Source organism: Aspergillus alliaceus, assembly GCF_009176365.1.
Source record: "Aspergillus alliaceus strain CBS 536.65 unplaced genomic scaffold BDW43scaffold_3, whole genome shotgun sequence".
NCBI lineage: Eukaryota > Fungi > Ascomycota > Eurotiomycetes > Eurotiales > Aspergillaceae > Aspergillus > Aspergillus alliaceus.
The window spans coordinates 531,859-547,177 of record NW_022474686.1 but is presented as its reverse complement, the minus strand read 5'-3'; the positions used below and the strand labels follow the sequence as shown (position 1 = coordinate 547,177).

The 15,319-nt window shown below is 47.4% G+C and overlaps 5 protein-coding genes across 5 annotated transcripts; 2 read left to right on the top strand and 3 right to left on the bottom strand.

Moving 5' to 3' along the window:
- Positions 1–70: 70 nt before the first annotated feature.
- On the top strand, positions 71–1,166 carry BDW43DRAFT_306341 (putative bis(5'-nucleosyl)-tetraphosphatase; the record flags this gene model as incomplete). The annotated part of the gene is made up of 2 exons (XM_032046007.1): positions 71–196; positions 252–1,166. The coding sequence occupies 2 exons, from the start codon at positions 71–73 to the stop codon at positions 1,164–1,166; spliced, it is 1,041 nt and encodes a 346-aa protein (XP_031905316.1).
- Positions 1,167–1,599: 433 nt separating this feature from the next.
- On the bottom strand, positions 1,600–3,219 carry BDW43DRAFT_306340 (uncharacterized protein; the record flags this gene model as incomplete). The annotated part of the gene is made up of 2 exons (XM_032046006.1): positions 1,600–1,818; positions 1,870–3,219. The coding sequence occupies 2 exons, from the start codon at positions 3,217–3,219 to the stop codon at positions 1,600–1,602; spliced, it is 1,569 nt and encodes a 522-aa protein (XP_031905315.1).
- A 3,078-nt stretch (positions 3,220–6,297) lies between these two features.
- BDW43DRAFT_296708 (uncharacterized protein) lies at positions 6,298–9,928 on the bottom strand (the record flags this gene model as incomplete). Its single annotated transcript, XM_032044259.1, has 7 exons — positions 6,298–6,398; positions 6,455–7,202; positions 7,265–7,546; positions 7,616–8,135; positions 8,465–9,587; positions 9,654–9,717; positions 9,917–9,928. 7 exons carry the CDS (start codon positions 9,926–9,928, stop codon positions 6,298–6,300), a joined length of 2,850 nt encoding a protein of 949 aa, XP_031905314.1.
- BDW43DRAFT_117518 (putative small nuclear ribonucleoprotein SmG) lies at positions 9,923–10,565 on the top strand. Its single transcript, XM_032038023.1, has 5 exons — positions 9,923–9,993; positions 10,063–10,134; positions 10,263–10,337; positions 10,391–10,423; positions 10,487–10,565. The coding sequence occupies exons 1-5, from the start codon at positions 9,964–9,966 to the stop codon at positions 10,511–10,513; spliced, it is 237 nt and encodes a 78-aa protein (XP_031905313.1). The 5' UTR covers positions 9,923–9,963; the 3' UTR covers positions 10,514–10,565.
- Positions 10,487–15,311, bottom strand: BDW43DRAFT_117532 (transcription initiation factor TFIID subunit TAF2). The gene is made up of 4 exons (XM_032038024.1): positions 12,635–15,311; positions 12,214–12,582; positions 11,371–12,162; positions 10,487–11,315 (listed from the first exon to the last, which is right to left on the bottom strand). Exons 1-4 carry the CDS (start codon positions 14,957–14,959, stop codon positions 10,992–10,994), a joined length of 3,810 nt encoding a protein of 1,269 aa, XP_031905312.1. The 5' UTR covers positions 14,960–15,311; the 3' UTR covers positions 10,487–10,991.
- Between the last annotated feature and the right edge of the window lie 8 nt (positions 15,312–15,319).

The following is a 15,319-nucleotide window of genomic DNA, read 5'->3' as shown; positions in this document are numbered from 1 at the left end:
GCCTTCCCGCAGTCCATCTGCTGTTTTCACCTCGCAACAATCAATCATTTAACTGCCAGTCATTAACAACATGCAATTGGGTTTGTCAGAAAGTCTTTCGACACTCGTAGCCAAGCGCTTCACCGCTGCTAAAGAGTCCGGCCACCTTTTATTCTCTCAAACACATCTCACCACAATCCATACTGCGGGGATACCAGTAAGGTCTTTGCCCATCCCATGCCAGGGCTAACTCCAACTCTACTCTCACCTAGTACCAACTTCGATACTGTCCTGCTCTTGCAAATAAGCCAACCGGGGCTCCAAACTCGGACAAGTCTACCACGAAACCCAACTTCGATCCTTTCCAAGACCCCTCCCCAGAGCTCTTAATCGCTCAAATACCTCGAGAGAACCCAACTCACGTGCTAGTCCTCAATAAATTTCCCGTGATTCCCGACCATTTCATATTAGCGACAAAGGAATGGAAATTACAGACTGATGTTCTGGAGAAGGAAGATTTGGACGCAACCTATTCCTGCATCAAAGCATGGGGTGAGGAGAATAAAACAAATGGCACGGGTCCCAAGCGACTGTTCGCCTTTTTTAACTCCGGCAACGAGAGCGGTGCGAGCCAACCGCATAGACACTTACAGTTTCTACCCATTGAAGCCATGTATCAGGGTGACTTGGGGCGCTGGCAGCCCTTGATCGACGCGGTTTCATCGCAACCAACATCATCCGGTTCCAGATATTTGCGATGGGCTCAGGTACCGTTCGCGCATTTCGCCCTTCCGTTACCGCCAAACCCCTCTGCCGATACCCTACATAGCATTTACATATCCTTGTATAGAGCGGCGTTCGCAGCCGCACAGGAGAATCCAGGAAGTCCTCCCCTGACGACCAGTGGCCCGGCTGCTATCAGTTACAACCTGGCAATGACCGATTCAGTAATGATGATCTGCCCGAGGCGAAGTGAAAGCGCCCGAATTCCAATCGACTCTGCGGCATCAACAGGGATATCTGAAGCAGGTGTCGTTGCCTTGAATGGTACGATTCTCGCCGGTACGCTCATGGTGAAGGCTGAGGCCGAATGGGATGAACTACGCCATCACCCCGAGTCCTTGAAAGAGGTACTGTCGGCTATTGGGTACCCTCACCCAGACCTGTTTGAGCTTTCATTACTCTGAATACTGTAACTCAGTTACCTTAAGACAACCCCATGCCCTACCAAGAGTGATTTGAGACGAGAAACGATAATACAAAAATTTGCCATGAAGAAACATTACAGACTTCAAAACAATGTTTCAACGTGGGTCAGAAGGATGAAATCACACTATTAGAAGAGAAGGGAGCAAGGCAGAATAAAAGAAAGCTCGGGTAGAAGCTAGCCACACTAGCTCAAGTGCGACAGGCAAGGCACTACTAATAAGCTCTTCGTATCGATAGTAAAACACGGACACTCCACATGAGATTGGGAGGACCACTGTAAATCTATGCAGTCCACATTGGTCACGTGGATATAGTCAAATGCAATCGGAAGAGGAAGGCTTCCACTTGCACTCCCTTCTTCTATACACCCATTGGATGACTTCCTGGGCTCCACATGTCGGAAAATCAGTGTCAAATCTTCAATCCATGTATATCGCACCACTTCTTCTTACAAGTGGCATTTCCGAATTGATATGAACCCCCATGAGTCCAGATGTACTCTGCTACTCTCTTCCAGGAAACCTTGGGCAGCTGGGAAGCAGTGGGAGGCCGAGAGCTAAGACTATAAGCGCTACGAGCTTGCTTTTCGCCTTCCAAGCAGGCATCTACTGCCTCGCAGAGCAGATTTACCTGCAGAATGAATCAGCATCAACAATTTTCACTTCCATGGACATGACTAACATCTTTCTCCTGCCACTGAGGCTTCCTTACTCGCTGGTCTTTTGACTTTGTGAGTGTCCGGAACCTTCCCCGGAGTGTTGACTCGGCTTCTTTGAAGCCACCTATTCTCTTGATGTCCTTATAGGAAAGCCCGCGCCGCTTACATTCCACGAGAAACGCGTCTCTACTGTCGTTACGGTAAACAATTTGCTTACCGCTCAGCTGCTCCCGAGGAAAATAACTCCTGTTGGTTGCAAGGTTCGGGTGCACAAGGTGGTGAAAATAGGAGTTCTCATAGTAGAGCTGGATTGGATCGCATCCTAGACAACCCGCATGTTCTTTGGCAAGGGCGAAACCAACATTCTCGAATCTTCTTTGAGAGGCAGACATTGCTGGTTGTGTGTAATATTGGCACGCGTTTTCCTGCAGCGGCAAACTGTGAAGATCGTTGTTGACGGTGGGGAGAGTATGGTCAAAGCTTTTATTGAAGTAGCCACAGAGTCCAGTCATGCTCAACCCACATGGACTGTCGGCCCAGAGGGTATCGCCACGGCTGATATTCTGGCGTTGCGCATCCCAGGGTGCTCGAGTCCCAAAGGTCGATCGGGGAGGCGGCGTAGCAGGACCGCTAATTGGAATGAAGTTGTTGACATTACGTACGGAGCTTCCTTCTGAAAGCTCGGATACTTCCAGCTCAGTGGCTTCCCATTCTGGATTTTGGACATTGTCATCGTTGTACTGAATCTCACATGAATTATCAGGAGTTCTAAGGGATAGTGTTGCCGCAGATTCCGTTTCAGGACCTATGAGACTGTTGCCGGTCATAATTAAGCTGGGCAGCCTGGGGATTGGATGGGCTATGCCAAACATGACATCATCAGCCGGGTCCTGTTCTTCTCCGATCGACCTCTCTTGCTTGATAGAGGATTGTTCGTGTTGGCCATGGCCGTCGTGCATGGTTATCTCTCGAGCACTTTGCATGAACGGGTCCTGCGATGGTAACTGAGTCCGATCATCATGGGATTGCGCCTTGCTATTCTCAAAACACTTTGACGTAATAGCGTCAGGCCAGTGGCCGAAATCGTTGCTCATAGCCTCGTGGGTCATCAAACTTTTGTTTGCTATGTCGTTAAGACCCATCGAACGGCAGTCGTTGGATTCCAGCCAGCTGTACATTTGAGATTCTTCACACTCGGTGAGTTTTTTAGGACACGATACTGATTCAGCTTGCGGGGCGCAGAAACTAGTCGGGAAAAGACCCCCAAAATCATCAAGGAGGAAATAGTTCGGAATCAAATTAGGAGGAACGAGGTCTCTGTCGAAGGCCTGTCTTGTCTTTTGCTTATCGGGATCAACATGAACGTGGACCATCGTCTTAAAATGAGACAAATAACTATTGCTGACAGCTACTTCACCACTTTTGTCATTCATGGTTTGTATTGATGCTGGCGGAGTACATACAGAAGATCCTGGTGCTGGGCGATGCACGTTGGTTTAACTGGGGACACCTGCAGCGCTCATTAGCCATTTAGCATATCCCAATATATCCGGTGAGGTTTCACTTGGTTGTCACAGTTGGTCAACCTCAATCCTGTTGGTTAAGTTCTTTGGACCTCAGCATAAAGGCCATCTGGAGTCGGCCCTGTTGTCTCATTTGCCAAAACAAGAAGGTCCTGGAAGGCAAGACTTGCTCTGAAACCTATGGCCGGGAGTCCTGGGATATAACATAAAACAAAGCAAAAAGGAGGTTCGTTCGGGAGCAAAAAGCAAAAAGATTCTTCTTTTGCTGATTCTGTAGGCCGAACAGGAGACCTGTTTCCTCCCATAGGCCACGGGGCAGAGATTTGAAGCGGACTTTTTTAATGTCTCAGACTTCCCCCCAAAAGGCACTTACTATTACTGGAGAAGTGATCTGACTGGTTCTTCGGAAAGCACTCTTCGTACGCTTTGTCCAAAGATACGCTTCGTTCAATTCGACTAACGGAGCAATAGCTCGTCCAAGGGTTTCAAGGCAGGAAAGAAAGCGGTGTCTCAGAAGAATATGGAAGAACTCAGATCAAGTTTGGACTCTTGCATCTCGTGATTGAGATTGTTGCCTCCTTTAGTAAGATTCATACCTTCGACCCCCCTGCAGTGGCTCGAAATCTACGCTAATCCTTCATCTACCCTCTTACCCTAATAGGGATATATCCCCTGCTCTGTCTAGAGTGATTTTGTCTTCCCTTCTGGGGCTAGGCAATGAAGGCGATGGCCTATAATTTATTTAGTGCCGGATCGATAGGCATGGATGTTGCCAATGGTGAACGTAACAATTAGGCTTACAACGTTCTCCCTGCAATATTCTACTAGACGATCAATTGATAAGTCGCAATCTTGGTTGGCGGGTGGTCGATCGTCCAATCGAGAAACCTTTGTGGCGTAGGAGGCGAAGTGTGAGGCAAAATGAGAACCGCAAACCCATGAAGAAAGGACTAAAGAAGGTTTCGTGGCACTCTACCTATCGGTGTGTGCGGCAGTTTTTTCTGCTATTTTCAAAGGCATGTCGGATAGCAACATAAGGCTTTGTCCACATCAGCTTCCTATCCCACCTTCAGCAATGGCCACATAAGTCAAGGAATGAGGCTTGAGGTCCGAAACATTTATTGGGCTCAAAGAAGTGATCGGAAAGAATACGGATGGTGCTGTTGGGCCTATAGATGTGACATTTTGCTCAACGCTTTGAACGTTAATGGGTCTCTTTACCCTGCCCTCTCTCTCTCTCTCTCTTGTTTCTTTGAGCTTTTGGGTTTAATACTGATAGTATAAATACTAGTGATAGATCGCGTGTATATGCAGGTCACTCTAAAAAATGGATCCCACAACTAGACTTGGCGAAGTGAGCGATAATAGCCCAGAAATGCAACACTCGGGTATGTTTAGGTTACTCCCGCACGTTTAAATTTTTAAATTTTTCTTTTTTTCAAAACCATTGCTTGTCCAGGTCTCGTTTCAAGATTTAACACCAGCAAACCAATCAGTTTGTTAATGGCATTAAAGCCATCACTCCCAAATACTAATAGTTTCTAATATAGTGTTCCTTGTCTCAGATCCATCTCTGCAAACCGCCAAGGCCATGTCCAAAATCTCTCCCATAGGGACTAGAGATAATATCGCCACGGAACCTTCGAAGGGGAGTACAAGAAAAAAAAAACCGACTCTGGGCTTAAAAGTAAATTAAAAAGAAATAAGAAAATATATAGAGGCCCAGAACATGTCCCCATGATCGGGCCATCTACCTATGGCTCGTTGCAGGTACAGAGAACAGTGCAGTGCACCTTACAGCAGTTTATGCAGTGCAGCCTCAGTCATCCCCAAACCCTCTCACAGGTTCTACATAGTCTCCTGTCACCTCTCCCAAACTTTATCAGAAAATTAAAAATGAAAAACAAAAAATACGACACAGATCGGGTTTCCAACCGTTTGGTCCCGTAGATAGGTTCCAACGACAAACCGGAAGACGGGCCGGGGAAACCGGCATCAGAAATATTCGATAGGGAAATTCTCAATACCATAATTTTTCTTTCTTCAGTCGAGGAAAAAACGAAAAAAAAAAAAAAAAATTCTGAAAATTGAAAATTAGACAACAAAAATAAAGTGAGAGGGTGACCATAATGCTATGTGCTAATATCATAAAATATACTATTCCCTTTATTCTCCATTGCCTGGTCTAGTTCAGGAGAAATAAAAATAAGAGGGAGGGCGCCAAAACTAACCCTAACTGCACTTCACTGCATAATCTGCACTACACCACCCACACGTTCTCAACAACGGTGTCACCTTGCTAAAAACATCCCGACCACATTTAATCTCCCAAGGGGTTTCCTTTGTGGGTATATCAGCGGTCGAGGGACTTTGATGTGCTACCAAGGAAGGAACCAAGCTACAATATGTGTGGCGCTTATTTTCCATCCCGAGTTGTAGTGGCATCCATAGAACGCACTGTACCACATCTACCCTTCCACGCGTTCTTCTCAGGTGATGGAAGTCTCGAGACATGTCCTGGGCACGGACCCAATACCGTTGCTCATGGACGCCGGGACCTTTCAAGGCTGTTGGGGTTGGTGTAATGGCAATCTCACTCAATTCCACTTTGCGAATCTCAGGAAATAGGAGAAGGTATCATTTGAGCACAAGTTGGATGCTCTATTATTTTTATTTATTATTATTATTATTGTTATTGTTATTATCTAAAAAAAAAAATGAAAGAAAGAAAGTTGTAGAATGTATCACTAAGACAGTTGATTCAATATTTCTTGTTTCTCTATGGGACAGAAGGTGCCGCTGCCTTGGAGTCTCATGTGATACGCTTGCAGTCGGGCGTTCTTGTTCCCGTGTAGATCTCCATGATTGACTACCTGATGCACCTGTAAATGGAGACATGATATGGAAGTATCCGTGAGACGCACGGGGCTAGCAGGTATCGGGATGCATACGCTTTCCCGCTTCCGTCAGATTCATTTTGGTCTTTTTCTGGCTCTCATAGAGGTCCAAAAGTCGGTCAATCCCGAACACTGTGGCAATAAGAAAAGAACGAATAACAGAAGATATACGGAGATAGAGTACCCACCAGTCAAGATAACAAACGTGAAAGCGTAGAGTATTGTAGGAGACGTCATGAAAGCGTATGCAAGCGCAAATTGCCGGACAAAAGACACCAGACTCATCAAGAACACTCCGAGAATGATGCGGGCTGCTATTCCAATGCTAGCGCAGGAGGTGTGGCGACGAGTCAACATTGCGAAGGCGGCAAAAAGAAACATCACCAGTGATGCAGCAACGAAAAAATAGACGTAGACAAACCCCAGCATCTCCATGTACATCCTAAGCAGCTGCGAACTAGTCAACTGCCCGATGTTTGTCTCTTCTGAAGGCATAATGCCCATACTGGAAAACAGAGCGGCGGTAACATTCCCCACGAGATCGTTGAGGCGGTTGTTCGTGATGGAGAAGCCAATCACCTTCTCTCCCGGACACAAGGGGAGGTTGGGCAAATCCCTCAGGATTGCATCAATTGCCATCTTTTCTTTTATTGCGCCGCGGTTGTAATTAATCTCCATATCCTCGATGGTATTCCGAAGAAGACCAATGGCCATCCCCGGTCTGGGCCGTGGTTCCTCACAAGCAAACATGATAGTTTCCTTGAGGTACGTGAGCTTCAAGGTAATGTCCAGGGTCAGAGCAAGGATCTGTGATCCTTCAAGGAGGAGAACCAGGGCCACATGAAAGGGAAAATGGAGCTGGGCCCATACTTGCTGGGAGTATTTGTCAAATATGCTGGTTGGTGAGAGGTCGTAATACGCTTGCCACAGAAAGTACTACTCCTGAGACGTCAGCAACCCTGAAAGGGAGGGTAGATCGAATCGCTGAGACTCCATACCACATTAGTAGTGACTCCTAGAATGTGTACAAACGACCACTTGGTCCAGCCCCCCGGCCGCACGGTCCTATTCACAATCCTGGTGACTGATATGACCCCTTCGCCAATGATGATTAGCGTAAGGAGACCCATTCTTACGTTCAAGTGGGTATCTTGGAGACCAATTCCGGGTGTCACACAAGATACTCCCATTACAACCCACATCTCTAGCCCGAACAAAGCAAACCAAACGGTCCATATATAGGAGCGGATCCAGGTCTGCTCCCTGAAGATATAGAACATCTATTCAACAGGTCAGACTATGGATGTGGCTTCAATAGAGGTCATTGTTTGTCTGTGCGGAAAGCATACCCCCAGATAGATGAAGCTTGAGACAAACAGTGTCGCGGCGATGATGGACACGCCTTTGGCAGCGGATTTCATCGGTTTACGGACGAAGACGATGTTATTGACGGTATATTGCAAAGCGAGTAAGATCCGGCTGCCGCCTAGAAAGAGGCTCAATGACTGGAAGGCCCAAACGTTCTCGTCCCGAATACGGGTGGTAAACCGTGTGCCTGCAGATGCAAAGCCAACCATAGCTGCTAGTTGCATAGCCTTGCAGGCTCGTTCGAATATTGAATCCCTAGCGAATCTGATATCAAATAGAGTAACTTGAAGCCAGGTGAACCAAATCACTCCAAGAAAGCCTATATATGCCCCTAAGGCTTCTACATTGTGAATTTCATGTGTAGCAGTGAAAGTAGAAAGATTCGCCACAAAAAAGAGGTCAAAGAACAACTCAATTGGGGTAGCATCAAAGTGCCTGTAAAGGCGTGTTCCATTGTTCCTGTCAATAGGGGTTTCAATGAAAGAAATGGAGTCCCGCCGGCTGCGGTATCTCATGAGTTAAGTGTACATGTCAGGAAGCTCCCAGTTTCACTCACTATGCAGTCCCATCAGTATTTGAAGACCTACGTAGTGGGTGAAAGTAAAGGAAAGGCATTCGTGCCATCGTCAAGTGGACTTAGTTGTATCAGTTAAGAAATAGGTGATGCGTGAGTAAAGTCGATGTGTTGGGTATCATAAACCAGCATTGGGGCAGGTTGGTTGGTGTCATCTTAGGGAACCTTAATGAATGCTGGAAAGAACGATGCTTTCCTAAGAAGTTGGTAAGAAAGCCAACAAGGCAGGTGTGTGTGTACGAGACGGGCGGATCACGACTCATTTTCGGAGCTCCCTGTTGATACTGCCACGGAATTGCCAAAGCTCTCCAATCCTCGCTCGCCAGTTATATCATCTTCTGAGCCAGGAGTGCGGCCAGCTTCTTGTTTCAGTTTCTCGTAATTATCCCCGGCTTCTTTGACTAGAGCCTGGATCTCTACTTCTCGCACAGCTATATCAGCCTTTTCCTTTCTCAGTTCTTCCATTCGGTCAATCATTTGAGCTTTCGACTTTTCAATCACAGCTAAGGTTGTGCGTAAACGGTCAAGGCAAGTTGATAGTCGTGGAAGTGATGTCATTTTGGGGGGAGTTTTAGGTCGATCTGTATGTTCTTTGCTGCTGTGGCCCATGGCAGCCCTTGTCTGGGCAGCTTCGTAGGCCGCCTTTTCTTCTAAGTCTGAGTCGTCCTCGTCCGAAACTCCTTCGGCATCTTCAATGAGCTCCCGCATTTCTTCACGCTGCTTTTTGGCCCTCTCGCGCTCAGCTTTCTTCCCAAGAGATATCCGGCCATCCTCTACAAATTCGTCGAAACCCTCTGCGAAATCCTCATCGTCACGAATCAGTCTAGTGTCTTTCAAATCTTCTTTTTCGTTTCTCGATTCCCAATCATCATCCTCCATAGTATCTTCCAGAGCGATAAAGTCCTTCTCTGTTGCGAGACCATACTGTTGTTCCTTGGCTAACCGCGCTCTTCTTTCTTTTTTTTCCCTAATCTCCGCTGCACTCGGAATGATGGCAGGGGCTGTGACCTTCATAACCTCGCCAAACTTCGCAGCAACATCAACAGCCTTCTCTTTATTATCATCATCGGCAATATTCTTTGGGGTCGAAGGTGTTGAATCGCGGAGTTCCTTCAAAAATTCATTGCTATAACTTGGTCGATCTTGTTCCGGTCCCACCCTGAGTGGGAGCTGGTTACCTGATCCCGATGGTGTGAGTGACCTCTGGAAGGCACTATTTTCTAGTACGCGTCTTCCAAGACCCTGTCGTTTAGGTATTACCACTTCACTCTGTTCACCATCGTCGGCCATTGAAGTCTCCCCGGGAGCGAACGACATGCGCATTTTCGGTTTTTGCTTTGTTTTGGAGGAAACAGGGCGCTTAACAACAGGCCCGGAATCTGCTTTTTGTCAGACTCTTAATCTAGCGAAGTAATCTCGTTCCGTAATGCGTAAAAGGTACTGACCTTGTGCGCCATTATCCTCTTCATCGTCCCCGCCAATCTTGCGGGGCTTTCTGCGGTTCGCAAACTTGGAACTCATAGTTTGAAAATCTCCAATAGTAGCTCTTCACTCCACGAGAATAAATTACCTGTCGCAGGGAAGTGCGTGTTGTTTCAACAGTTGCGTCAATCTGAGCTCCGCGTATCTCTCGAAGAGCTGCCGGGAACAATATTCTTCCGGCACAGCTTTAATCCCACGGTAGCGTCTCAAAGTTCCGCCGCGCGACTGACCTCGACATCACGGCGGGATATCTACCAGAACTGACCAGCCAAGATGCCTCAAGCACAGCCCGAGTTGAAGAAGGTATGTCTTGCGACTCGCATTCTACTGTGCCTCGGACCGCAAAAGGAGCTGACAAAGTTGTTCTACTAGTACATGGAAAAGCGGGTATTTTGCCAACTGAACGGCAACCGCAAAGTCATTGGTATTCTTAGAGGTTACGATGTACGTTGAAGCAGCTGGAATTGTTCCTTTTTTGCCACCCCTTCACCCTTCGACCGCGAATACAAGAGTCCTGATAATGGACGCTGTTTGGAAACGTATGGACCGGGTCTGACGTGTGTATATCGCAGGTATTCATGAACATTGTGCTCGACGAGGCTTTCGAAGAGAAGCAGGGCGGAGAGAAGGTTGCTATTGGCATGGTGGTATGTTGGGATATGTGTTACAATGGGAGTTCTCAACTGATCATTGTGGACAGGTCATTCGCGGTAACTCGGTTGTCATGCTCGAGGTTAGTACATCTGCTGCATATCCATAAGCCTTCATACCACTAACGGGACCAATCCCCATACAGGCTCTCGAACGTATAAGCGACAAATAAAGGAAGCTCTGGATATTACCTTCATTGTGGGATTAATATAATGCAATAAGGAGTTTACGGGTCGGCTGCTTTCTTGGAACTATCGAATGCACTTCGATTTCATCTCAAGCATGTTTACGAGGAAAATGCAGTTTCAATATTTGAGGGACCAAATTCAAGGGTTCCCTTGGTATATCTTTTCGAGTGACATAATCTTTTGACGATGCAGCGTGATGTTTGCTATGCAAGGCATCAATCATAACATGGCTCGAGAATACCGCATTAAATGGGCATGAAACCGGCAAAACAGACGCGCATTTGAGAAAGAAAACCGGAACAGGGGAATAGAAGGGAAAACCATAGAAAATCAAATCGAGAACGATATTCCGTTCCACCCTCGCGCCATGAGCCTCCTTTACCAACCTCCCTTCAAAACAGAGGAATAAGAAAAACAATAGTATAAGGTACATGAATGAAGAATGATAGAAGACGCATTAAATTATTTGGGCTTCTGGCCAAATTTTAATTTTAGCTTGAATCCCCCACCACCAGGAGTAGATGGAGTGGATGGAGTAGCTGGTGGCTTGGGCGGCGCTTGAGGTATAGGGGAGGATCGATTCGGAATATGCAGCTTGGTAATTGGCTGCGGACGAGGACTTTGGTTCGCTGACGGTGTACTTGGGCCAAGTTTTGACTGCTTGAATGTGATGCGAGGACCAGGAGGTGGCATACCCGGCTCTTCGCGTTTGCGTTTTGCAGGATTCGCATCCTTTGATGGAAGTGATGTCCGGAATTTGCTCGAGCGGGTGAAATGCAGGTGCCCCTAAAAGACATTAGCGCTTTTGTAAGACACTCGGACAGGATACGGCAGGACTCACCTTCCCGAGATGCTTTACTTGCCAGTACCGCGGGTATTTCAGAGCAACCTTCACACTAGTGGTCGCTTCATACAAGCTCCGGCAGAGGTCAGCAAATTCAGAAAGCTCCAGGATACCAATGTGCGGAGAGTTGCACGCGGCCCACAGGGACTCCTTGAGGACTTGGTCGCCTTTAAGTTCAACTTTGAGCGCTTCTATGGCTCCAGTGACTGTCTGCCTTCGCGCGAGATCTGCTTGGCGGACCTCGGTAGAAGATTCTTGTTCAATAATCAAGCCATCACCGGAAGCCTGGGCCTTAGTATTTGATTCGCGACCAAAAGCCACAGGAGCAAGCGCTTTACCAAATAGGTAATGAAGCCGCCGACGAAGCCAAGACGAAGAGTCGCTCGACATGGTAAAGATGAACCACCTTAGGAGTTCGGGACTTTGGAAAATATCGGTTTCTACGAGACACTCGAAGGCCTCCAAACGAAGAAGGTCATATGTGCCGGCCCTGGTATATGGTAGAAACTGCATGATGTCCAACTCCGTTATCTTGGCTTGCATAAGCTGTATCTGGCAGCGTAGCGCAGAACGAGAATAGATGTTCTGGTATGAGCTGGACCATTCATCCATTCTCCGATATCGATCAATTTCGGCAATGGCGTCTTTCTCCAATTTCTCTTCTGCCTGAGACTCAAGCACCCGCTCCATATCGAAATCGTCCAACTCATCGGAGCGGGACTCGACCTTTCCCAGCATCGCATGACAAAGGGACTGCATAAGTGTAGCGACATAGAAATTATCCGAGTACTACACATAACATGAGTACAGTACTAGAACTAATGCGCATGCTTGACTCACCTCATTGTTGGAGTTATCATTGAACCGTAGCTTGTCATAGAGAAAACGCTTCACGCGCATCGGGGTTTTCCCATGGGGGTCCCTTACTTTCGAGATAGCTTCTGGGATAACCAACTGAAGCACATAAGCAGCCCTATCGGAGAAGTCATTCGAGCGGGTCATGGGTGACCCTGGAAGACAGAATAATTCCTGAAAAGCTCTTTCCAAATGAAATAGCCCTAACCAATTAATTTCTTCCTTGGCATGTTTAACAAGGGCCTTTGCCGCAGCCACACGGATTCCGTAGAAGTACCTCCGATCCATAAGAGTTCGGACGAAAATGGTGGAAATTAAAGAGTGTTCTCGTTGGGCTGCCATATATTGCAGAGACTAGAGTCGTCGTTAGTGTTGCCCCGTCAAGAAAGTCCACAGATGAACTAACCTCTAGCTGGGCTATTACATCCCGATCTTGTTGGAGCTGTGAAAGGTACATATAACCCGGCATCACCAGTGAAAGCTTGCAGATCCACTCAAAATCTGCGTCCATGCGGATCCATTCATAAGATTCCTGGCCCATTCGCTCCTCATCTTCCTTACTCCAATCAGCTAACTTCCACTCTTGAATTTCTTCTTCGCTTTGGAGTACGTCGCCCAAGCAATAAAGCAAGACGTCTTCCTGTGTTTCTGCATTAGGGTCACCCCCTGAGGCAGCAGCGGCGCGTTCTTTTTGCCGTTTATTTCGCTTCAAACGCTTGTATTTCGTGTTATAAGGGATATCGAATTTGGTGACGCCTTCTTTAATCTCAACAATATGCTCATAAGGTGTACCATCAGCTTCGTGGATTCTAATTGTCATAGAACCGGTAAAAACCGGCTGGACAGCACCAGCATAGACACTCCGAATTTCCTCCTTGACGTCGCGCATAAACGTATTCTTGTCCAGATCGCGTGTGCTAGGCTGTTCTGATTGCACTTGCTTTATCATCATTTCAACCACGAGCTTCTTCTTATTGAACCTCTGTGTGGCTTGAAAACGAGGGCAACCGGCACCATAAATCCATTGCTGGAAAAATGAGTCCAGTTTCGCATGGCCGAGCCGCTCACAGGTCTTTTGGAAAACCGAGCTGGATACTGCTCCGTTTGGTATGTCGCCCATTCGAGCATTGAGGAAGAGTCGAGAAATGATACGGGGCATTGTGGCTTTTCCACTAGCTTTTGTGAGCCTTCGATCGAGTATGAAAAGCACAAGAGGAGCTTTGAGTGCGATAAAATCGATCTCGGACGAGTCAAGCTGAATTATATTGCCCATGTCAAAGAGTGATGGACGCTCATAGTCCAGCTCGCATACTCGATCAGACATCTGTTTTAGTCGAAAGCGATGCTCATTGTTCCCACAAAGCTTCCTCATGAATGTATCCGTGATAAACCATGCGACGCCTACTGTGACCCAAGTGTCAGTGGGTTCTTTTGGAACGATGTTGACACCGATCCACTGGGACGCTAGGCCGTGAACGAGAGCGCGTGTTGAGTCGTACATTGGATCGATAATATCTTCGGGGAATAGGAGATGGCTGTTGCAGATTGACAAGCAAGCTGTCGACAAGACATTCTCGGGGGCATCATCTACGAAACACATTTTATAACTTGAAAACGGATACGATCCATATGATAACGAGAAGAAATCAATCGCCTTCGCCATTGGAAAGCAAGTGTTCCTAAGCTCATCGCCTCGCCCCGGAAGACAAAAGGCATGTAAAGGAATGGCATTCTGGCCAAGCTGCTCATCTTGATCGCTTTCCCGGAAATGAGCAAGATTGACATATTCGAACGGGCCTACAGCAAACCCGACTTGCTGGGCAGATAGCGGTGAGGTGCATGCGAAGGATACCGTCTTCTTGCTAGGATCTTTCGGATCAACAATCTCATCAGTCATATCACCAGAACAGACCACCAGTAGGTCCAAAGCTTCATCATCTGGGGAGATGTATCGACCTGAATTTGGTGTCGGTTTAGAGCGTCCAAAAGCGTGGGTGCCAGATGAATCGCGAGGTTTACGGTCGAACACATCCCCCAAAGAGCACGGGCATTTAATCGAGAGCTCCCAGGTGCAACGTGAGGTAGCGTCATCAACGCAAGGGAATAGAGGGCAACCAGCCCCGTATCCAAGCGAATTTGTTGTGAAGGCGTGCGGGTAGCGCCTGTCCCCGTTCTCTACCCCGACAAACTGTAAACCATCCTTTACATTTTCAATGGTAAATTCAATGTTCACCGTTAATGCCGTGAACCGCGGGAGTGTCGTGTCTGGTGCCTTCGTGCTCAGAGGGCCTTCAGCATCCTCGGCAGTTCCAGTCGCACGCAGCGCCATTTGATCTTGGGCTTCGAGAGAGAAAGGGTCGAGTTCTTCAATCCTAACGCTTTTGGGAACCGACACAAGCAGGTCGGCTTCCGGCGGCGACTTAAGCAATTTTTCTATATTCGAGGTCAGTCGGCCATGGTAGTGAGGGCCGTACAGTTGAAGCGATTCGTAGGGATCCACATATTTCATTGACGGTATCTTTCCGCAGACATTTAAGCGTTTAATCTCGCCCTGTCGAAAATTCAGTCGAATAACACGAAGTTCCTTGTAATGTGGATGGATCGTAATCTCGGTCTTCCCCTTAAGGCCCTTATTTGCAAAGTCCAGCTCCAGCTCAACCTTCTGGTGCGCAACAGTGAACCCTATACCCGGCCAGGCAGAGGGGGCGGGAGCGTCAACGACACCAGGCATTGCGCAGAATACTCAGTCGTGCACTGCGCCGCGAGCGCTTCTCAGATCCTCTACCGTCATGTCCAAGCTCAAGGAGCGACCGTATAACCTTTTGATAGCGCTTTTAAGTCGATATCGAGATGGATGGACGATGGGGACAGGCGATGCGAACAAAGCTGTGTGCGGAAGTTGAAGCTTTAACAGCGGGGAGCAATAGCCTGAAGTGATAAAATGAGAGGTATTCAAAAGAGGGCTGGAGAGGAAAAAAAGTAAATTATTCAAAAGTCATGGTACGCGAAACGGATGGAGCCTTGCTATGATCGAACAAGAAAGAAAATCAAAAAGAAAGGGAAAGCCACAAAGCTCCTCATCAACTTCTGT